Consider the following 24471-nt stretch of genomic DNA (forward strand, 5'->3'; position numbering starts at 1 on the left):
ACACCTGCTCCCCATTCACACCTGAAACCTTTAACAATAACAAGTCACATGACATCGGGGAGGGAAAATGGCTAATTGGGCCCAATTTGGACATTTTCACTTAGGGGTGTACTCCCTTTTGTTGTCAGTGGTTTGGACATTAATGGCTGTGTGTTGAGTTATTTTGAGGGGTCAGCAAATTTACACTGTTATGCAAGCTGTACACTCACTACTTTACATTGTAGCAAAGTGTCATTTCTTCAGTGTTGTCACGTGAAAAGATCTAATAAAATATTTTTAAAAATGTGAGGGGTGTACTCACTTTTGTGAGATACTGTGTTTGAATCCCTTATGTATTTAATTGCTTTTATCTATTTTTAAAGTCGGACCCCATTGATTTTAGTTTTATTTTATTTACAGCCCTGAGGAATGGGTGATTTTTAACCTCCAAAGTGTGTTGGATATTTGTGTACCATTTCCAGTAAAATGATTCATTTTGGACTCCTGCCTCTGACATCATTTCTTATTAGGGCTCTGATGAGCTCTGCCTACCACTTTATGAACTTAAAGCAGTGGTTGTGAACTTATGAGCTAAAGGAGGGCATCAAATCCTCAAAAAATCACAGAAGATGCGCCCATAATGTTCAATATATGTAATGCTTGAATGGACTGCCAGAAACTGCAGACATAATAAAGGACATAAGGGTCGGAAAGTGGACATGCTATATTGTTGGCTGGGGATATGCTGCAGAAGACAATGTAAAACTGGTAACATGTTAGTAGAGATCAATGCTATTACTCTAATCAATGTTCCCACTGCAAACTGCTGAGGTTTGACTCGTTTGAGGGCCACACATCATATACCAAAGAGCCACATGTGGCCCTCAGGCCACATGTTGGGCATAAAGGCCATAAAGGGTCCTCACTGGCAGCTCCTGCATTCTGGATCACAACCCTAAAGAAGACCTATTGGTCTTAGTTAGCTAAGATGTCTTGGTAACCAATAGGAAACCCCAGGAGGAGAAAGGGGAAAGAGCGACACTTATAGCGGAAGTAAACCCATCCACAAAACAGTTTCATTTCCGGGGCATGCCGGAAATGTAACACTCCCATTGGTTGTGCTCTCAATCAAACTGTTAAGCCCCATACACACTATCAGATTTTCTGCTGACTTTTTCCTTCAGATTTACCAAAACCATGTAGTACAAGGGCCTGCCTGATTGCATACAAATTTAAATTCCTAAGGTTTGACCTCATATTATATGGTTTTGGTAAATCTGAAGGAAAAACTCAGCAGAAAAACTGATAGTGTGTATGGGGCTTAAAACCATCCAATGGCTGGTTTCATGACTGATCACATGTGCAGCATCATGGTAGTTTTATATTAAACAGAGGCAAAGATGGCAGCTTCCTTGGCTGAAAACGATAGGAGGGTTTACTTACACTTTAACTTTAACAAGCAAAGCCTAGAATTATATTGTAGATTTGGTTTTCCATAGCTCTGGCTCTACTGATCATTTTGACATACAGTTGTCACTGAAAGTGACTTCCACTTAGTAGTGTTTTCATCATATGCTGAGTTTAGTGACAGGCTCACTTTAAAACGAAACTGGAGGCTTTACCACTACACACTGACCACAGGGGTGACTACCATTCATGGTGCTCCTTGTATTTTTTTTTTAATGAAAATTTGAGGAGATGTAGACCATGACATCGCCACCCCTAATCACCAACTCGTCCAATCAGAGAGTACCTTGCATTAGCTGCCAAACTGCAAGTCTTTTTATGAATAGCATGTGTTCTAAGTATTAACAGGAAGCCACCAGGCACAGGACCCCGAAGATTGTGGTTATCACTGTAGAGCAAACTACTACAGTGATCTTCAGCTTCCCAGCAGCCCATCAGGTGTGAGAAATGAACTGTATACTTACATTGTGCCAAACTGGACTAATGTAAATGTGCAATACAGTCCATTACTGAAGTTCAGTGTTAAGGAAGGTTAAAGCGGAGTTTCACCCTAAAGTGGAACTTACGCTCATCGGATTCCCCACCCCCCCTCCGGTGCCACAATTGGCACCTTTCAGGGGGGAGGAGGTGCAGATAACTGTATAATCCAGGTATCTGCATTCACTTCCAGAAATAGCTAGCCGCAGATTTTCTGGGAAACACACAGTTCCCAGAACACAACGGGGACCAGTGAAGACGCCCAGAGCGCTCGCGCATGCACAGTAGGGAACCGGGCAGTGAAGCCGCAATGCTTCACTTCCTGATTCCCTGACAGAGGATGGCAGCGGGGGCAGCCGAGAGACGAGCGTTTGCTCGTCATCTGCTGCCGACATCGCGGGCATCCTGGACAGATAAGTGTCCATTTATTAAAAGTCAGTAGCTGCTGACTTTTAATATATATTTTTTTTAAGGTGGCACTCCTCTTTAAAAATTATATTATTTTTATTTATTGGGTGAACATTCTCTACTCCTTTAGCAAATCAGCTTCAATTTGTACTTTAGACCTAAGATTATAAAAGCCCATATGTTATTTTACTATGTGTAAAGTGTTACTAAACCCACAACAGTAAAATAAGTCTATATATGCAGTAAAGCATGCTTGTTATACTCACTGTGGAACCTCAGGGGTTAATCCTCTCCATTGTGTAAAAAGGCTGTGTCCCCAAACCGTCTCCTGATAGTACAGAGCCTTGGGGGCAAGCTGCACATGCTAAGTTTGGTGTGCATTGCTAGACCATTTTTTCTTGGACCCTGTGCATGTGATCAGCACAGGGCCAATCAGCACTGTCCAGACAGAGGGTCAGGGGTCCTGCAGCATCATAAGACAATCATGGGAAAATGAAAACTGCTCCTACAAGCTTTAACCAGACACTGATAGTAGTCAGAAGACTGCTATATACTGCTGATGAGAAAAAGTATTTAGCAGTTTATATCTACTAAAATAATTGCATTTCCATGTTCTGTGTATTGTGGGAGAACAGATATAGTGAATGCAGGGTCCTGGGTTTGGTAACACTTTAAAGCTAATGTTTGATTAGCTGGTCATGTATACCGTTGTTCAAAGCCATATTACAGAAGCTAGTAAGTTTTGTTTTTGTTCAATGGAAAATGTCAGCTAAATATCAAATGTATTTCCCGAGTTTATTTTTTTTCCATTTCCATCAAAACAGTAAAAAAAAAAAAATCCAGACAGTACTAATGAGCAGATATTAACAGTGTAAAAACATATTTTTTTACATTATAAATAAAGACTTTCTGATTTTTAATGTTGGAATGCATTTATTGGCAGCCTGTAGAGCTGGATGTTGTATTGTTTAGGGGAATAGGTCCCTCCTCCTTCTTTAAGGAATGGGTAGAGTCTAGCTTGGCCAATCCCCTCTTTAGATGGGGGCTCCACACTTGACCGGTCTTGTCCTTTTACATTGGAGCTTTAGTACATTTTAGAGAGGGAGAGGAGCCAGCAAGGAGCTCATCTGTCAATACAGCACATCAATGTAAGTACTCACACCAATACTTTTATACATCTCATGGCATTTATCATTAGTTATACTTAGGAGATTTCATTTCATTGCAATATTTCATTAGAACAGAGAAAACAAATATTACTTTTCTAATATTCTATGGAAAATAATCAAGTCAAAATGTATCTGCACAGAATTGAAAAAAATCTTTATGTTGTAGTGAGAGAAACTAGATTCTAGAAACTAGGTTTAGACATTATCAGTTATGTCAATCTATCTGCACACATAATTAAAAATGCTTTTATCCAATGAATAGTATTCGATATTATCTAGATAACTAATGATTTTTAGCATATTATTGATTACTGTCATTACACTGATAAATACTGATAACAAATATATTAAGAGGGTTAATGATTTAAATATTGCTAGTATTCTGCAAGCAAAGATAACTACCGTATGTGTATTAGTTACTGTTGTAATATTTATTAAGAAAGAATTATATATTTGTCTATTATGTAAAACCAGTAGTCAGAAAGTAGATAGATAGATAGAATAATATTTATTCAGATTTCACTGAAAGGTAAATTTACTTGGTGTTGGCTGCTATATTATATATATTTAAAAAAAAAAGATTGATAGATAGATAGGTAGAAGAAAGAAAGAAAAGATAGATAGATAAACGATAGATAAATGGATAGATAGATGTAAGAAAGAAAGATAGATAGAGAAAAAGATAAAATATAGATAAATAGATAGATAGATAGAAGAACAAAAGAACTAAAGAAAAGATAAAAGATAGATAGATAGATAGAAAGAAAGAAAGAAAGAAAGAAAGAAAGAAAGAAAGAAAGAAAGAAAGAGAAAGAAAGAAATACAAGATAATAGATAGATAGATAGATAGATAGACAGACAGACAGACAGATAGATAGATAGACAGATAGATAGATAGATAGACAGATAGATAGATAGATAGATAGATAGATAGATAGATAGATAGATAGATAGATAGATAGATAGATAGATAGATAGATAGATAGATAGATAGATAGATAGATAGATAGATAGATAGATAGATAGATAGATAGATAGAAAAAATAAAATATAGATAAATGGATAGATAGATGTAAGAAAAAAAGAAAGAAAGTTAGCTAGAGAAAAAGATAAAATATAGGTAAATAGATAGATAGATAGATAGATAGATAGATAGATAGATAGAAGAATGAAAGAACTAAAGAAACGATAAAAGATAGATAGATAAATGGATAGATAGATGTAAGAAAAAAAGAAAGAAAGTTAGCTAGAGAAAAAGATAAAATATAGGTAAATAGATAGATAGATAGATAGAAAGATATGGATAGATAGATAGATAGATAGATAGATAGATAGATAGATAGATAGATAGATAGATAGATAGATAGAAGAATGAAAGAACTAAAGAAACGATAAAAGATAGATAGATAAATGGATAGATAGATGTAAGAAAAAAAGAAAGAAAGAAAGCTAGAGAGAGAAAAAGATAAAAGATAGATAGATAGATAGATAGATAGATAGATAGATAGATAGAAAGATAGATAGATAGATAGATAGATAGATAGATAGATAGATAGATAGATAGATAGAAAAAATAGAAGATAGATAAATGGATAGATAGATATATAGATAGATAGAAGAATGAAAGAACTAAAGAAAATATAAAAGATAGATAGATAGATAGATAGATAGATAGATAGATAGATAGATAGATAAATGGATAGATAGATGTAAGAAAAAAAGAAAGATAGATAGAGAAAAAGATAAAAGATAAATAGATAGATAGATAGATAGATAGATAGATAGATAGATAGATAGATAGAAGATGGAAAGAAAGAAAAGATAGATAGATAGATAGATAGATAGATAGATAGATAGATAGATAGATAGATAGATAGATAGAAGATAGAAAAAAGAAATAAATAGATAGATAGATAGATAGATAGATAGATAGATAGATAGATAGATAGATAGATAGATAGATAGATAGATAGATAGATAGATAGATAGATAGATAGATAGAAGATGGAAAGAAAGAAAAGATAGATAGATAGATAGATAGATAGATAGATAGATAGATAGATAGATAGATAGATAGAAGATAGAAAAAAGAAAGAAATAGATAGATAGATACATTTATAATGGTAGTTATACAGTAATTTTAATGTTTTTTTTTATATTTTTATTTGTTTAATAAAAATAAATACAAAATACAATAAAACCAAAAACTTTTTTTTCTATGCTGGATCTGGGCATGTAATTATTTTTGGAAAGGTCTGCTACTTTAATATAAAGTTATTATTTGTGAAGAATATTTGTAAAGAATAAAATGCTCAATAGTTTTTTGGCGCAAAGCACAGCTTGCAGAGTTGGAGGTTCAGAATGATTTGACGTGTATATATTTCAGCTTGTCAATATGAAATAATGATAATAATTTACTTTGCAACAATATTAGTGCTTTCAAATACAATGCAATGTAAATGCTAACGACGACTACGGAAATTTTAGACACATTTATTTCGAGAATCTTGTAGTGTGGATATTGCTCTCCATTGCTGTCTCCAATTTTAAGAAGCGACGTGTTTAACCAGTAGAACCACACTATCAGCAATAAAAATAATATAATTAGCTGCAGCGGTCAAGTCATTTTAATGTTTTTTATCAATGATTAAACCTTGAGAACTTTGCAGTAACAACAATTGCAAGAAACCTGTTTATCATAGTGAATGGAATGTGTGGAAAACATAAATCTGATTTTTATTGTTAAAAAACAAAGCAGACAATGCATAGCCAACTCTTATCTTGATCTCAATAATGCGGAGACGGAGGACCGTTCAGTTAGAATGTATAAGACTCGATTTTCAAAGCTTTCACACATGGATAAGTATTTTCATTTGGCCATGTGACTGTAATTTTCATATCTCATGGGGACTGAAAATAACTGTCACTTTAATAAAAAAAAAAAGTCTTCTTATTCTGGTTTGTTAGCTTTTTGACTCAAACTTATTGTATTATAGGTAAGTTTAAATTGTATTTACATTACATAATTCTTTAAATCTGATCATTGTGTTTTATACATTGACCTTTGAGTCAAACTCATGCTTTATATCTGATCGACTTAAAAGCTTGCCCAACTGGAAGTACAATCAGTTACCCCAGATGATGTGAATATTTGGGTTTTACGATCTTCTGGCCCCTTCCTATGTTGAAATAATAGATAGGACGGGACTGTCTATTTATTACAGCAATGAAAAATGCAATGAAAATGCTTAAAGTGCAGCCTATATGGACCGTCAAATATCATCCCTTACCAATATTATGTATAAGATATATTACAGAAGTGACAGCGAAGGGCATAGGTTTTAACTCACTAGAGTGGATTTACTAAAGGCGAAAAGGTTGTTCACTATGAAAGAGAATTTATTTGTGAAGGGAATTTACACCTGCGCATGAATGAGGCGAAGCTCTGCTGTCTCCCATCATCCAATCACGTGAAAGCAAAAATATGTTTGTTTGTTTTTTGTTTGTTTTTGCACGTGCTTGGGTAACCTTTGCTAAGTGAAATTCCACCATTTTCATCAAGCTAAGGGAAAATTTGATTTGCAAAGTGAACAGCCTGCTTGCTTTTAGTAAATCAACCCTATTGACTATTTCTATTTCGCAATCCAGCTGTAATATTCTTATTAATAGAATGTTTATAAATAACTGTGAGCATTTATGTGTCATTTTATTAAGGACATGAATCTGCTCTTTGTTGTATTTAAAATAAGAGTTGATCACTTGTCCATATTATTATTATTATTATTATTATTCAGGATTTATATAGCGCCAACAGTTTGCGCAGCGCTTTACAAAATGATGGCAGACAGTACACTTACAATACAAATCAATACAGGAGGGATCAGAGGGCCCTGCTCATTAGAGCTTACAATCTATATATATATATATATATATATATATATATATATATATATATATATATAGGCCTATTTAAAAAAATCACTGCAAAGAGCTAGGTGCAAAGTTCAGTTCCCCTAGTATCCAATCACAATCCATCATGTTCTGGTCTGACTTCATCAAAATGAATTTCCAGGCACTGCACTTAGGTGCCGTCACACTGCAAAGCTGCAGTAATGCAGGTGTGGATAACCCATGGTATATGTTGAAGTGTGTTGCATTTTTAAATAGGCTGCCTATGTACCACAACCTACATAAAATCAGGCACCACCCCACATTGCACTGTTGGTAGTGGCATTGTGGTAGTGCCCAGGAAAAATTGCCTGTTTCCCTCAAGTTACCACAATGCACTGGTGTAAATGGGCCCCTGGTGCTTTTCTCCTCGTACTGTTTGTTGAGTAAGCCTGGTGGTATTTATGTAGCAAGGGCAGGTATTGGTCAAGGGGTGAGAGCTGACATACTTACCTTATTCCTTGCTCCAACGAGGTTCCTTCAGCTGTTCGAGAGGTCCCTCAATGCCTCCTCTCTAAGGCACCCAAGGCTGCAGTCCCAGTCCTGCCTTCTCCACATATAATGCCAGGTTACTAGCCCTGCATTGTATGTGATAATGCCAAGGGATCACCCATAGCCAGAGTAAAAAAAGGACAGTGCGGGTGCTGGCTGAAGCAGAGGAGGGTAAAGAAAGTAATGCAGCCTTTTCATTAACCCCTAGTCATAATGAGCATTGCATGGGTAGATTTTGCTTAATTCCTGGAGTTGGGTATTAAAAAAAGGAAAAATCTGATTTTAGATTGACTGGTCGTCCTCTTCAGCAGAGATCATGTGGTCAAATGCCTAGGCTTTTTCTTACAGAAACTGCTACTGACATAATGTTCAGGCAACTCTATATGTCCTCCTGAGCACCCAGCAACAACAAGTGTAGTAAGGATAGGATAACAATAAAGGGGTGGGGTTTGCTATTAAAGAGCAGGTGGGTGTTCGTTTTACATTTGGTTTATATCTGATGGTGTGCACAGCACCAGTTTATACACTAAAATAGTGATCTGCATCAGTTGCACCCATGCATGACTCAGGTGAGTTGCAATGTGGTTTTAAACATCTACACTATATTACCAAATGTATTGGGACACCTGCCTTTACACGCACATGAACTTTAATGCCATCCCAGTCTTAGGCCGTAGGGTTCAATATTTAGTTGACCCACCCTTTGCAGTTATAAAAGCTTCAACTCTTCTGGGAAGGCTGTCAACAAGAGTGTGTCTATGGGAATGTTTGACCATTCTTCCAGAAGCACATTTGGAGGGTCAGGCATTGGTGTGGAGGAGAAGGCCTGACTCGCAGTCTCCACTCTAATTCATCCCAAAGGTTTTCTATCAGGTTAAGGTCAGGACTCTGTGCAGGCCAGTCAAGTTCCTCCACCCCAATCTCGCTCATCCATGTCTTTATGGACCTTCCCTTGTGCACTGATCCAAATCATTTGGTGGAGGGGGGATTATGGTGTGGGGTTGCTTTTCAGGGCTTGGGATTGGCCCCTTAGTTCTAGTGAAGGGAGCTCTTAAGATGTCAGCATACCAAGACATTTTGGACCATTTCATGCTCCCAACTTTGTGGGAACAGTTTGGGGATGGCCCCTTCCTCTTCCAACATAACTGGGCACCAGTGCACAAAGCAAAGTCCATAAAGACATGGATGAGTGCTTGGTATGGAGGAACTGGACTGGCCTGCACAGATTCCTGACCCCAACCCAATAGAACACCTTTGGGATGAATTAGAGCAGAGACTGTGAGCCAGACCTTCTCATCCACATCAGTGCCTAACCTGACAAATGCGCTTCTGGAAGAATTGTCAAACATTCCCATAGACACACTCCTAAACCTTGTGGGCAGCCTTCCCAGAAGAGTTGAAGCTGTTATAGCTGCAAAGGGTGGGCCAGCTAAAAATTGAACCCTACAGACTAAGACTGGGATGCCATTAAAGTTCATGTGTGTGTAAATGCAGGCTTCCCAATACTTTTGGTAACATAGTATATATTCAATGGACTTAAATGGGTAAGTTCTGGCCAACGCATCCAAACTGCAGCATGCCTCATTAGAGTCAAAGTGCCTGACTCTAATGAGAACAGGAAAAGCATGGTGGCAATGAGAACTGACCGTAATGATATAAATGTTTGATTAAAATCCCAGTTTGTCAGCACGGCACAGCATCACATCTACGAATGACCTCAAGTGATGGTAGGTATTAGAGGACAGTCAGACATGCAAGTTCAAAGAGAGTGAGCCATTGGACACAAACTTTCAAATGGTCACAGGGGGTCAGTCTTCATGTCTAAGCTCCGGGGGGGCGGAGTGAAACATGTTGGAGGTGTGGCCTGGTCAGAGTCCAGGCTAAGGTTGCCCCTCCATTCATCGTAGCAGGACACCATAGATGTGCGACTTCCAGGGGTCATCCTTTCCTTCCTTGAACCTTCATTTCTAGTTACTTGGGTTTGGCAGAAAAAGAATCAGGGTCACCCAGACAGGGTGAACCCAAATATATTTAACCAATGAGGGCGCTAAATGAACATGGCAAGAGTCCAATGTTTTTATTATTTCAACTGGACACAGCATGAAAAGCATCCAACGTGTTTTAAGGGGAAAATGAACAACCTCCATCATCAGGACTTAGAACACTGTACGGGAGTGCTTGATGGATCCAGATGGACAGATCTATAGCAAGATTTAGGCATGGGAACAAGAACACAATAGTAAAAAATATGCATGCTCAAACTGACCAACCTCCATCAATGTTTCCTGGTCAGAACCTTTCTTAATGGTTGCTTTGGTCCTATAGAAAGAGGAGAGAGTGGCAACCCAAAAATAAGGGAGATTGTACAAGGTCTGGACCTATCCTACTGGTATTTCCCCAAAGGAACCTTTAGCTTTCCTGTAGACATGTAACTATGTTCCACCAGTGATAGATCTGCTTTGCCTCCCTTGTTTTTTGGGGCTGTATGTTGGTGGAATCCATCTGATGAACACAAAGGACATCTGATGTCATAGAGATTATCTAAGGTTTTGGAAAACCTGTGTGTGTGTCATAATATGCCTTGTAATATTTGCAGGTGATATTGGAACTGGTCATTTGTCTTGCTATTGGGCGAAGAATGGACGCTAATATATAACACTGCTTAAAGAAGAATGGAGAAATGAATAGTGGCGATGTTGCCCATAACAACCGTCCAGATTCAGTGTTTCCCTTTTCCCACGCCAGTTATAGAATTGATAGTTGCTATGGGAAACAGCCCTATGCCTCATTGTCCATAAAGTCAGGCCAACACTACATTCTTAACTTTGAATAAACAGTGGAATGACCAAGTTGGGTGAAAATACTTTCTACAAACATATCTGAAAAAAAAGATAGAAATGTTTACTATATTAAAAGTCTATTAAGTGAAAACAACCGATAAGCAATCATCTTTCATGGAGCTGACTGCTCTAAATTGGTGAAAGGTTAGATCTCATTGGTCAGCATGTGTCACTGCACTCTGCATATATCCATTGCACTTTCTACTCTTATATTAAATAAGCCTGTAGTGGATATGATTACGGGTGTTATATGTTATCCTCACACATGCAGCTTTTTGTGCATTCTTAGTCTATGCTCAGTGTCCTCTGTATGATGAATAGTGGCTAATGGCATGGAGAGGGTTAGCTGTGTTCTGTGTTGGTGCTCAAGATGTAACCAGCAGTCTGTGGCCCCGCAGGGGCTTTTGTCGGACCCCTAGGGGTCCCATACACAGGAGGCTGCACCATTTGGTAGTTATTGGGAGCAGCCTGTGGCATCAAACTGTGGAATATGAAAAATGGGTCTGTACCAGGCTCTCTCACCAGCAGATGCTGCGGGAAATGGGCATGTTCTCCCCCACCGACATCAGTGCCATCCCCTGGGGTGCAATCTGTGTGCACCAACACAACCCTCTTCTCAGCTGCTCTGAGACTGCCTGTTACGGCTCTGAGACACCCTGTGCAGCTCTGAGACACCCTGTGCTTCTGTGTTAATGCCTGCACAGATCTAAGGCATCCTGTGCATCTCTGAGACACCCTGTGCTGCTATGTGACTGCCTGCACAGTTATTAGACAACCTGTGCAGCTCTGAGACATTATGTGCTGCTATGTGACTGCCTGCACAGTTCTTAGACACCATGTGCAGCTCTGAGACATTCTGTGCTGCTATGTGACTGCCTGCACAGTTCTTAGACACCATGTGCAGCTTTGAGACATCATGTGCTGCTGTGTGACTGCCTGCACAGTTCTTAGACAACCTGTGCATGTCTGAAACATTCTGCACTGCTATGTGACTGCCTGCACAGTTCTTAGACAACCTGTGCATGTCTGAGACATCCTGCACTGCTATGTGACTGCCTGCACAGTTCTTAGACACCATGTGCATGTCTGAGACAGCCTGCACTGCTATGTGACTGCTTGCACAGTTATTAGACAACCTGTGCATGTATGAGACAGCCTGCACTGCTATGTGACTGCCTGCACAGTTCTTAGACAGCATGTGCATGTCTGAGACAGCCTGCACTGCTATGTGACTGCTTGCACAGTTCTTAGACAACCTGTGTATCTTTGATATTCCCTGTGCTGCTTGGCGCTGCACATATGGATCTGAGACACCCTGTATTATTATGTTACTGCCTGTAAAGCACTTTTATACCCTATGCTGCTATGTGACTGCCTGTTTAGCTCCGAGACACCCTGCCTAATTATGTGACTGCCTGCACAGGTATAAGACACTCTGAGACACTCTGTGCTGGTATGTGATTGCCTGCATAGCACTTTGATACACTATGCTGTTATGTGACTGCCTGTACAGCTCCAAGACACCCTGTCCAATTATGTGACTGCACAGGTTTAAGCCACTCTAAGTAACTGACCGCCTGCATAACACACCCTGTACCACCGATTGCCCGTGCAGCTCTGAGTCACCCTGTGCCAAGGTGTGACTACCTGTTTGCTGCTGTGATACCATATGCAGCTCCAAGACACCCTGTGCTGTTATGTGCCTGCCTGCACAGCACTTTGACATCCTGTGCTGCTATGCGATTGCCTTCACATCCCTTAGACACCTTGTGCTGCTGTATGACTTGCCTGCACAGCTCTGAGACTGCGATGTGCCTGCACAGCTCTATGACACCCTGTACTGCTATATGGCTGCCTTTAATCTATAAGCACTAAAACACCCTGCCCAACTATATGACTGCCTACATATCTGTGAGACACCCTGTGCCTTTATAAGACTGCCAACACAACTCTAAGATACCCTGTGCTGCTATGACTGCCAACACAGCTGTTTAACCATGTGACTGCCTACACAGCTCTGGGGTACAGTATTCAACCATGTGACTGCCTACACAGCTCTGGGGTACAGTATTCAACCATGTGACTGCCTACACAGCTCTGGGGTACAGCATTCAACTATGTGACTGTCTGCACAACTCAGAGACACCCTGTGCTGCAATGTGACTGCCTGCACAGCTTCGAGACCCCCTGTCCAAATATATAATTGCCTGTGCAGCTGTGAGACACCCTTTGCTGCTCTGTGACTGCCTCCATGGCTCTAAGATACCATACACCATTCCAAGAAACCTTGTTTTTATTATATTTCCAGTGCTTTTCTGAAACTCTGTTCAAAAATAGTGCAAAGAGCAATGATCATGTGCAAACTGCTGTAGCCTATAACAATCTGTATCATCTTGTCACTTTTCATACAGTTAGGGCAATTAGAAAAAATAAGTATTTGTTTTAGGTATTTATAAAGAGATGGCTTCCTTCTGTAGCACATTACAGAGAACACTGAGCCAATCCCTGACCCTGAAGAAGTGCACCGTCCAGAGCCTCCGTGGTGGCTGCACAAAGGGAGTAGTAGTAGGTCCAGTTTGGGGGATGCTATGAATTGACCAGCATGCTTCTAGCTCATTGGATGAAAATTGAGCACATGTGGGAATCCCACGCAAGCACAGAGAGAAAATACAAACTTGATTGCTAAGTATTTAGAAGTGCTTTATGACTGTACTTTGACTTACACATCTGACAGAGCTTTTCTGAGACTCCCCTTAATACTATGAGCCTTATTTGCTTATTAAAGCCTATGAAGGGTTATTTGTTACTCCATCTCTAAAAGTACTTATACCACTCAAAATGACCTATGAGTGAGGACACATGACCACCTTTATGCCTTTGAGATTCCTCTTGCTTATGAGCTCCCATGCAATACAGACATTCTACGCACAAGATAAATATCTGTCAGACGATTATTTGAACGGTCATTCATTCAGAAATACAGCAGACAACATTAACCCTTTAGGTTTTACAAACATTAAATGGACTGACCCAGCACAAACATAAAGACAGGGACAACTGATATGCACACATAGGAATAATAAGGAGTGCATTACTTACAGAGAGTTCGGGAAGGGGGGGGGGGGGGGGGTGTTACAAACAGAGTGTAGTGTTCGGGGGTGCACTGCATACAGAGTGCAGAGTTCAGTCTTTTTTCCACAGTTGCTTACCCCATCCACATCTGACTTTCACCTCTTTTCAGCTTTGACCTCTGCATGCAATACCCCCCCCCCCACACACACACACACATATATACACTCCTCTGCCCCGCATCTTCTCCCAAACCCCTTAAAAGCTCCACCATATTCCACATGTCTTACTTTTGTTTCTGTATTAGGCCGCAGCACCCAGTCGGCTTTAGTACCTCCCCACACACTGTAGTTGGCTCCACTTCTCTCACTTGTGGGACGATCATCCAGTGGGGGTGTTGACATCCGCACTGCACCCCAGGCACCTGAATCTCCCTCGTCCCCACCTGGCATTCAGTGGGGGCCACTCAGATTAGATCCGTGGGAGCCATTGGGTGACAAGCTGTCAGTTGTAAACACAGAAGCTGGACTTCTGTGTTTACAAGTGATAGTAGTGAGCAGGGAGCAGAGGGCCTGAGCCAGAGATGGTGGAACTGAGTTCCAGCAAGTTCCAGCTGAAATTATTAATTAATTCATAATTAATTCATTCATTAATGTGATGGTCAGTGGGAAGACTTCTCCTTACACTTGTGATCATTGGGAAGAGTTACCCCCTTACAGATAGATAAAAAGATCAATGTTGTCATTGGGAACTCATTCAAGAGATAGAAATTGCTCATTGGTCAAGGAACCCCTAGCAACCTCTGGAGGAACCCTAGAGTTTCAAGGAACCCTGGTTGAGAAACCCTGCAATAACTTATGTCACACACATTTGACTTCACCTTTCAGCAATTAGCTGTGAAATGAAAATGCAATAGCACATCTGTCAACTGTTTTTAAAGTAAAGAATAAGTATTTCTAATGGAAATAATGGGAAACACCATTCAGTCATCAGTAGGCACAGCCTAGCTATAGACAGACATACATCTCACCACTGTTTCTGCTCAGGAAGGTGCAGTATACACTAAGATAAACAGCCATATGGCGTGTCTGATAGTAGTCTGTTTATGAGTGTAATAAGAACATTGTGGGGCCCTAGTTCATATTAATATTGGAGACCCAAAATAGCATAGCTACATCCCTGCTGGGCACCAAGCACTATAAAGACACCAAAATCAACTTAAGGAGACCCTGTCGCCATATCAATAATTTCATCCAAAAACTTTTCCATAGAATTATATGTGCATTTAACATTTATGCATGTTATTTACTTATAAAAGCCTCCCTTGTGTAGACATATAAAAGCCCAGAGACTGCTGCTGTTTGCCACCATCTTGCATACAATGTCAGCATCCCCAGCAGACTCACAACTGTCACTCAAATGACACTCTATAGTCTTTCCCTTGTTCCTCCCCTGGCAGCTACAAAAAAAGTTATATAGGCGGGTAAAAAGAGGGGCAGAGGAGCAGAGGAGCTGGACCAGTATCGAGAGTAATTAGACACTACAAGAAGAGGAGAGCACTTTGGCAAGGAGGGAGAGGCTGTGCTAGGGAATTGACTCTTCTTGGAATAATCAATCTCTGTAGCAAGTTCAAAGGCACTTTGCAAAATAATAAAAATTAATTTATGAAAACACTGCAAGCAAGAATTGAAAATACAATTTTTTTGTGCTTTGCTTATAATTGTTTACAGTTAGGGATAGGGTCTGTTTAAGGCTGGGTTCACACAGAGCGGATCCGCTGGACCAACTCTGCTTGCTCAGCGAGAGATCGCTTTGTCGATCCCTGCTGAGCAGGCGGATGACAGGTCCGTCTCTCCTCACTGTGCAGGGATGGACTTGTCAGAGCCTCGCTCTCCTCTATGGAGGGATCGGATGAAAACGGACAGCCTGTCAATTTTCATCGGCTCCCATTCGATCCACTGGACAGATGACGAATGTATCGCCATCTGTCTGTTTTGAGCGGATCTTGTTGGATCGGATGGCAGGCAGGTATCAGCGGACACATCTCCGCTGACATTCTCCTGCCCATAGAAGTCAATGGGTGGCCTGCTCAAATCCGCCTGAAAAATGGGCCTAATATATTTACTCTAAGTTAGACATATCTATGTTATCCAAAAACACTATAATGAAATGTGCAGTTACCCACACCAATCAGATTTTAGATTCAAACAAGTCAAAGAGGTTTTTATAACTTGATCGCTATGGCTGAACTCTTCCTCATTAAATTGGTGAATCAAACCAAAAGCGTTAGTCAGTGGCAACCAGTTTGTGGGTGTCACTGGGGTAAGGGTTCTAAATGGTTGCTATGGGTTACAGATCTTTGCATGTTCCTCTTTGCTTTATTAACTAAGGGTCTCTGAACACCTCTTGCTTACTGCTGCAGTCTTCCCTGTCTCCTTGCTTGCTTGTCTCTCATCTGCCCCCTCCCTACAATGCTCTCTGCCTGTCTTTCCCCCCTGGCTGGTTAGAGGCTGCCCTCAGTATGAGACTGTGCAGTGATACAGTAATTCCCATGCACAGGTGCAGGGTCCCTGACGCAGTGTTCCCCTCAGGCAGGTCCCCCCGTGCCTTGCCTGACAGACCAGTGGAAGTAATGTCTTGTGGCAGGTAGAGGAATCCAGCAGACCAAGAGGATATGTTGGGAAGTGTTTTCAGAGAGCGCGGCTCAAACACCTGTCTCTGCCTCCCCCATCTTTTCTCCTTTCTCCCCAACACACCATGGGGGACCAAGAAGAAGACCAAAAGGCTCAGTTCTTTTATACCCAGCAAATAATTGCAAGATATTTAATATCTTACTTTATGCTTTTCTTATTTTCACCCCCATACCTCAAAAAAGTTAATCTATTTTCCTTTTCAAATCATTTCCAAAATTCTAGCAGAGCTTGCCCATAGGAAGGCAAGACAACAATCCCCCCACCTTCCCTGTGCAGCTATTTTCGATAATGTCTTAAGAGGTGGGAGAAAATTCCTTCCTAAAACCCATAGATAGCAATTGGATTAATCTTTTGGACCAAAAAAAATCCCATACTATCTCTAAACACAAAGATTGTTCCATCAACACTAAACAACGTTGATAGACAAATCTCCCACTGCAGCTATCGTATTCTGACATAACTGAACAGTGCTTGCACCTGATTGGATGCCGGTGGTATTGAGCTGACAATTTTAAAACCCGAATCCTTTGATTTTTCATTCAAAGGATGTTGAGTGAAGTGGTACCAGTAGGGACAACCACCATTGAATTTTGGCTGGTTCATTGGCTGGTTCATTGGTACAAACTAAAAAGAGTCATCCAATTGGTTTAAAAGGAAACGTTGTTAGGATCAAAATATGGAAGATGCCATTGGTGACTTGTTTTTAAAGGTGCAGGCTTTGGAGCTTTAACTTCCACCATTGCTTTAGTGCTCACTGAATCACTGAACCACAATTTGACCTGCTTATAACTGCTTATTATTTCATTATTAGTTAGCAAAGTAAGGTTCTATACTTCCATCCCCAAAGCAACTCACTTCAAAAGAAGAGAACTCGTTTTTTCTTCTTCTTTCTTTTCTTCTTCTTTTATTCCTTCTTTATCTCTTCCCCCCTCTTCTTTTTCCCTTTATTTCTGGCTCTACCTGTCCTCTCCATCTATTCCTTAAGAATGATTGGACTTGGGGGGGCCCTCTCTCCCCGTTTCCCCTCTTCAGCAAAGTGCTTTTTGATTAATGTGTGGTTGGGGAACCTTGTTTTGTGTTTGTTGGAATTTGTTATTCTCTCTCTGCCCCAACAGGCAGGATGAGAGGAGGAGGGGTCTCTCTCTGAAGGATGCTCGATTCTCCTCCCACTGCATAGCCTATAATTTCACTCGCAACTAGGGTTCTCCCCCCCCCCCTTTTTTTTCTTTAAAGTTTGTAAAATTAATATAAATTGGTGATAATACTGGTGATCTTGTGACTGTCAGTATGCATTCCCATAGTTTACTATTGTAATCTATAAGTGAACACTTTATGCCACCCGTGTCACGGTTTTGCACTTTGTTCAAGTTTGGTTGATTGAAGCAAGGCTGTTTTTAGGCCTTATTTTTGTGTTTACAGTATGTCTACCTTTCTAACCTTTGTAAAACACTTTCAATAAATACTATTGAAACAGAAAAGAAGAGAACTATAGTCCATATATTTCACCACCCATTCCTCGAATCTTCTTTCAGAGCTATGGACATCAGCAGAATCTTCAATTTTCCAGGAGTGTTGGATGCCTGGATCCATTGTTGTGCTCCATCTGTTAGGTGTGGCTTCCTCTTATTGTATATTTACCTGTAATTCCTGCCTCAATTAGAAACTTAGGATGTTTTGCATAGAAGGCCCATAATGTGCCAGAACACACTTTTGGCACCTACCCCTTCCATGTAAAACTGGAGTATCTGAGCTCCCACCTCCTACAAGGCAGTGCCTGGTGCCTGATCAACCTATCATAAAAACCTATCATAAAATCAGAATTTTGTTAAATGGAGCCAGCAGTGACATTCAGAAAGTCATTATTAGCATAAGGAATTCAAGGGCTCCAGCCGACTAAAGGTATACTATGACTTTTATGTCATAGATCAATGGTCTGCAAAATTTGGTCTGGGGGCCGGATGCGGCCTTTTGCTTACTTTTACATGGAGCTTGGGGCATGATTTCATCTTCTGACATTCTGACACCAACGATAGGGCATAATCCCCCCCCCCCCGATACCAACAATGGGGCAGAAATTATCCCAATGACACCAACTATGGGGCAGAGTTCCTCCCAGGGACACCAACAATGGGGCATGATTCTTCCCACCCAATGATACCAACAATGGGGCACAATTCCTCACTGGCATAACAAAAAGGAGCATTGTGTCCTGATGCCAGGACATTTTATACGTCCAATGGCTACATTCCGGCCCCCCTAAAGTCCGAAGGACAGTAAACTGGCCCTTTTGTTTAGAAAGTTTGGAGACCCTTGTCATAGATAGATAGATAGATAGATAGATAGATAGATAGATAGATAGATAGATAGATAGATAGATAGATAGAGACACATGGGAACACAATTTTGTAACTATGTCATGTTTGCATGTGCTATGATCCTCTATTACAGTATTGTGATGATTCTGGTTGTTATAGGTCATAATAGTTTTATTTTGTGTAGCATTATTTTAGGTTAATCAGCTAGAGGTAAATTTTTATTCAATATTTTGCACCAATAAAAGTAAAGATTAGTTGCTATGACAGTGGTTCCAATTTTCTATAAGGCAGATAAAGTTACAGCTAGGTAAAGAGACAATTTGACATATTATATCATAAAGATTCTTACTCATGTATTTTCTGTATTTTCTTTCTACAGGTTTGTTTGTGCTGTTTGACTACTATAACGCTGTGTAAACTTGGGCATAGTAACATTTGTTCTTATAAGGCACCTGGTTGTCAGACCAGACTACTACAAGCCATGTCTAAAGATGAAGAAGTTGGCTGTAAGTTAAACCCTACCTGTAAACATAAGGAGCGCAAACCCAAAAAGCCTCATTATATCCCTCGACCATGGGGAAAGCCATACAACTACAAATGCTTCCAGTGCCCCTTTACATGCATGGAAAAGTCACACCTCTACAACCACATGAAATACAGTCTGTGCAAGAACTCATTGTCCCTTCTAATAGAGTCTGACTGGCCCTACAAGAAAAACAACTTCCTTGTTCCAGAAGTTAACTTGAATCACGAAGCGCACACAGAAGGCAACAGAGACAAGCAAGAAGCTTGTGATTCATCTGCATCATCTACAAATTTGAGACATGTTGTCGATAAATCTTCCTCTGAAGTACAGAGGTTCATGGAAGAAGAGGATGAAAAGCTGGAAGATGAAGAGGATGAGGTAGCAAGTCAAGCTCCAAAGGAAAAAGGCAAGAACGTGTCCCCGCTACAGGTCATTGCTGGCAAAAATGAAGCCAATGTTAATGATGCAACAGCTTTGAAGAACAAAAGGGAGATGATAGGTAAAGAAAGTGAGCCAGAGTTTATTATCACTGATGTCTTCTCTTTAGAAGGGCACTGTGAAAAGGATAGAGAAGAACAGCGATTTGCAAAGGCTCCCAGAAAGATGTCCAACAACTTAGGAAACTCTCGGCTTGATCAGTGGAAACTATTGACAAACACACTTAAAAAAAATGTAATTGACACACCAATAGGTTGTAGCGGAACTAATATTATTCCATGCTACCCACCTCCAACATATGCTGATTATCAGGAACATCAGGGTCTCTCACTTCTGGGCCTCAACTACCCAAAAAGTAACAACCTCTTCTCCTACCTGAATCCGGCCATGACAAGTGGCACAGCTCAGTTGCCCTTCTTAGCATCTACAGCTCAGCTAATGCATCCAGCACATTTCTCCCATTTCCAAGCTTTACAAAATGCTGAACGTTCCTCATTTATTCCCCAATTCTACTACCCCTTGCTTTTTGATCATACATTCAACACATCTGACACCAAAATTGCAGGAAAGACAGTGAACCAAGGTCAACCAGCAAACGCACCATTTGTCACCACTGCAAAAGCAAAGACACCTGTGGAATCTCAGAAGACCTGCCTACCTAAAACCCAAGAAGCTAATAGTCTACTTTCCTGGGGGCCTGGAGACAAGCTGCAAAACTCAACTCTTGCCCATAACAAGTCAACTCAAGAAGGTGAGCCAAAATGGGTACCCCATACAGTAAGGGAAATCATCCAACAACAGAAAGAGATTTTAGGTGTTTATGGGTTGCAAGCCTCGAGAATGAATGAAAACTCCACACATAAAGGGACAACGGAGGGATCTCCATGGGAAAAAGGAAGCCCTACAAGATGTGTGAAGAGAAAGACATGGTTGGACAGAGATAAGCCAGAAATTATAACTGACCAGACCACATCTTCACTAGAAAGGGACAGAACCTTCCACAACAGGTAAATATAACCTCTGGAAGTAACACCAGTTTGTTTAGTAGCTCAATGTATAACTGCAAAAACAGCATCAATGGTATAAAATCATGAGTCTAACTAATTTTATATTAAAAATAAGGTGCAATAGGATTAAAAAAGCCCCAAGATGTTCTAAGGTCCAATCACCCGGACACTCAGCAGTGCTGATTAAATTCTCAGTACTATAAACTAGACCCATTTCCAAATATAGACATCTTCTATTCATTTTTGGGGCATACCGCTCATTTTTTCTTGTGCACGTTACAGAGCATTTGTGGTCTTTCAGCAGGTTTTGACTTTTCTGAAGCCTTTAAAGCACCCTTAAATTGGAATTTAAGGAGGCGTACAAGGCTGTAATGTATTCATTTTTTTATTTATTTTTTTTGCCAATATTCATGTATAATTTTATCATTACGTAACAAAATATGTCTAGAGTTTCTAATAGGAAAGTTGTTTAGCTCGCCATTTTGACCGAAATGTGCTAACAAGTGGAAGTGGCCACACACAATTCATGTTTGCATTAGATAAAGATGCAAATAGAGCCTAATTTTAATAATGTATTTATCCAATATCCAAGAGAACCAGTCTCATTTTGGGTTTTGCAAGCATCAGGCAAGCTAAATTAGGGGTACAAATAAATCCTTTACAAGTACTGTATAATTACAATAAAGTGAAATGAATATTCTTTTTTTTTTTTTTTTTTTTTATCTGAAAGAAGTCTTTTATTGAAAAAAATTGAAAAATACAAATTAGATGGTCATATCAAAAGAAAAAAGGTACACCTTCTATAAAGGTATCACAATTTAGTATCCCAACAATGTCCCTACTGTACCCATTCATCGACATGCCGCATTTCGTAATACACTCATAACAATACCACACATGAAACTACTGTATATTCGCAAAATTCTGTCCAAAATTAAATAAACAGGTGACAAACCAGGTGTGCCCAGCCACGGAGACCATACCGCTTGGAATTTGTTCTGGCTTCCCCTATGCTGGAAGAGGTATTTTTCTAGGCGTAATCTGTCCCCCATTGTGACCACCCATTCTTTCCTTGAGGGAAGATCAGCGGATTTCCAGTGTCAGAGAATTAATTTCCTGACCTGGAACAAAGTCCGAGCCAATGCCTATCTGGTGATATCCTCTACCGGCAGATGATCCAAGACACCCAAAAGGCAAGATTTAGGTTCCGTCTAACAATTACCCTAACAATTAAATACCATATTTAGGGTATCCAGGACTTTCAGACCTCCAGCAGAGGTGTCATTTGAGACATCTCCATAATAGGTGGATGAGGTCACCATGGTCCCTTGCACATCTAGCACAGATTGAAGAGTCTTGCTGGTGTAAGATGCACCCTGAGAAGGATGTACAACTGTGACAGTCGTTGCATAACGTTAAGTGAACACATTTGTGCAGCCTGTTAAAATGAATATTCAGACTCTGTCTTGTCCAGTTGTGAGTGTTTTTCCTTAATTATCCAAGGGTGGGTGAAAAGATTGTATTTTCTAGGATTTGTCTAAAGTTGAATAGCTGCAATAATATTGTACTGTTGAAAGTAAAGCCTATAAGGACTGTCATAATATTCATAATACAATTGCTTGGGGGCGTGTCCTAACAGCATATTATATGTGTGAAATCACTGAATAAATAAATGAGTTATTGTGATCATAGCCTGAATAGCCAAGGTTCAAAGTCATGGTAGATATGAAGGAAACCACAATAAAACAAGACCCAATCACATACATTTTACAGAGAAAAAGTATAAACTGGTGTTTTAGTTTAATGATCTTCTAAAAAATATTAAATTTATTTTTTCCTTCTTTATTAGCCCTTGTTCTCCCATAACCACTCCTGATCACTGGAGGGAGAAAAGCCCAATTGTTGAGGTGGCCACCAGTAAGAGGAGAAGAGGATCTGAGACCACTTCAGAAAATTCAGAAACTATGGCAGTCAATGCATCTCTGCTCATCGGGGATCTGTCCAGAACCCTGGAAGAATATGGAAGGGTGGAGCAAAAGCTGGCCAATCTGACGTCTGATGACAACGGACGACAGAAAACTCTGTCAGAACAACTTGGCAAAATAAGGATGGAGCTGCTGCATATCCACCACGCTCTGGAGAAGGCATCCTGTACACATGAAGGTCCACTAGACCTTTCTATCAAGAAGTCTGAAGATATGATCAAGGAAGATTCAGAAAAGGTCCAACCAAGTGTGAATCCACTAATACCTCCTCCTGAGTGCTCTCCAAAACAAGTAGTAAAAGTAGAACTTTTGCCCCCAGAGCTGGTAACATGTTATGTCCGTCCCACCAAGTGTGAGGCCGACTCCAGTGTGCTGGTCTGCCCAGATGGCAGAGTTGGCAGCAATGGGGTTGCGCCAACACAGGTTCCTGCACAAGAGGAGGGGGGTGGAGCGGGTGTAGGATTTAGTAGAGGACGTGTACAAATGGAGAATGTTTAGAGTCTCCAAACTACTGTTCCTGATATCCCAACCACTGCCACCAGGTTAACGAAAAAAACTCCAGTTAGTGAAAAACCTACTTGAGACTTCATTACATGCACTTGACATTTCTTTTTTGAATAAGCTTCAGAAAAAACTGAAACTGGAGATTGAAGTGTAATTCTCAGCATCTGAGTGGGTCTACAATTAACAGCATTGTGGGCTGTCCATTGTTGTAACAGATTATGTTGGTCTGTACATCTGTTAGGGTTTGAATCTGATTAAGGCAACTCTGGCAGTTTTATTTTATACACCTTAAAGCGGAGTTCCAGCCTGGGTGAAAAAAAAAAGAAAAGCCAGCAGGTACAAATACTGTAATATTTGGACATTTACCTGTCCAGGGAGCCTTCGATGTCGGTACCCGAAGCTGACCTGTCCATCGGCTCCGGAGTGCAGGTGTTGGCATCCTTACTAAGGGAAACAGACAGTGAAGCCTTGCGGCCTTGCGGCTTCACTGTTTCCTACTGCGTGCGCGCGAGTCAATTTATGAATGGCCGCATCGTCTTCTGGGACACACACAGGTCCCAGAAGACAAAGAGGGGAAGGAGGAGGGCACAAGAAAAGTGGAAGTGATGTAGGTTGTCGCGCACCATGGGACGGAAGTCCGGAAGAAAATATCCAAAAAGGTATGATATATATATATATATATATATATATATATATATATATATATATATATATATAGGGCTTTTTTCAGCAGGAACTAGGGGGAACTCAGTTCCACCACCTCTTGCTCAGGTCTTCTGCTCCCTACTCACCACTATCACTTGGTAACACTAAAGTCCAACTTCTGCATTTAGAAATGGTAGCTTATCTCCCAGTAGCTCTCACAGGTCAGATCTCCTGTGCAGATACCACTGAGTGCCGGACAGGGACAAGGGAGATACAGAACAGGTACCCAGGGTTCAGTGCAGTCATGGGCAGGAGAGGGTGCATGGTAGGCGGCACCCTTTGTGGTCTCCATTTTTTCCCTGGTGACCAGTTGTTGATGCTCCTACTGCATGATCTCCCTTGCAAGTGACTGTAGTATAGTATGTTGGGAGGTACTACAGCCAGATAGGTGTTTCAGCTTAATATTGCAACAAAGGTAAGACATATGACAGATGGTGGAGCTTTTAAGG

The 24471-nt window shown here is 40.4% G+C and overlaps 1 protein-coding gene across 1 annotated transcript; it reads left to right on the forward strand.

Annotated features, from left to right (window-relative positions):
- Window positions 1-3377: 3377 nt before the first annotated feature.
- Window positions 3378-24471, forward strand: PRR35 (proline rich 35). The gene is made up of 3 exons (XM_077449307.1): window positions 3378-3479; window positions 19237-20828; window positions 22678-24471. The coding sequence occupies exons 2-3, from the start codon at window positions 19339-19341 to the stop codon at window positions 23309-23311; spliced, it is 2124 nt and encodes a 707-aa protein (XP_077305433.1). The 5' UTR covers window positions 3378-3479; window positions 19237-19338; the 3' UTR covers window positions 23312-24471.

The sequence above is a fragment of the Lithobates pipiens genome, unplaced genomic scaffold, assembly GCF_037356315.1.
Source record: "Lithobates pipiens isolate NorthernLeopardFrog02 unplaced genomic scaffold, aLitPip1_a1.2 Scaffold_22, whole genome shotgun sequence".
NCBI classification, from domain to species: Eukaryota; Metazoa; Chordata; class Amphibia; order Anura; family Ranidae; genus Lithobates; species Lithobates pipiens.

Coding starts and splice junctions, on each gene's coding strand:
- PRR35 (XM_077449307.1), top strand. CDS start 19,339: ATGTCTAAAGATGAAGAAGTTGGCTGTAAGTTAAACCCTACCTGTAAA. Junction 20,829..22,677: donor GACAGAACCTTCCACAACAG/GTAAATATAACC, acceptor CTTCTTTATTAG/CCCTTGTTCTCCCATAACCA.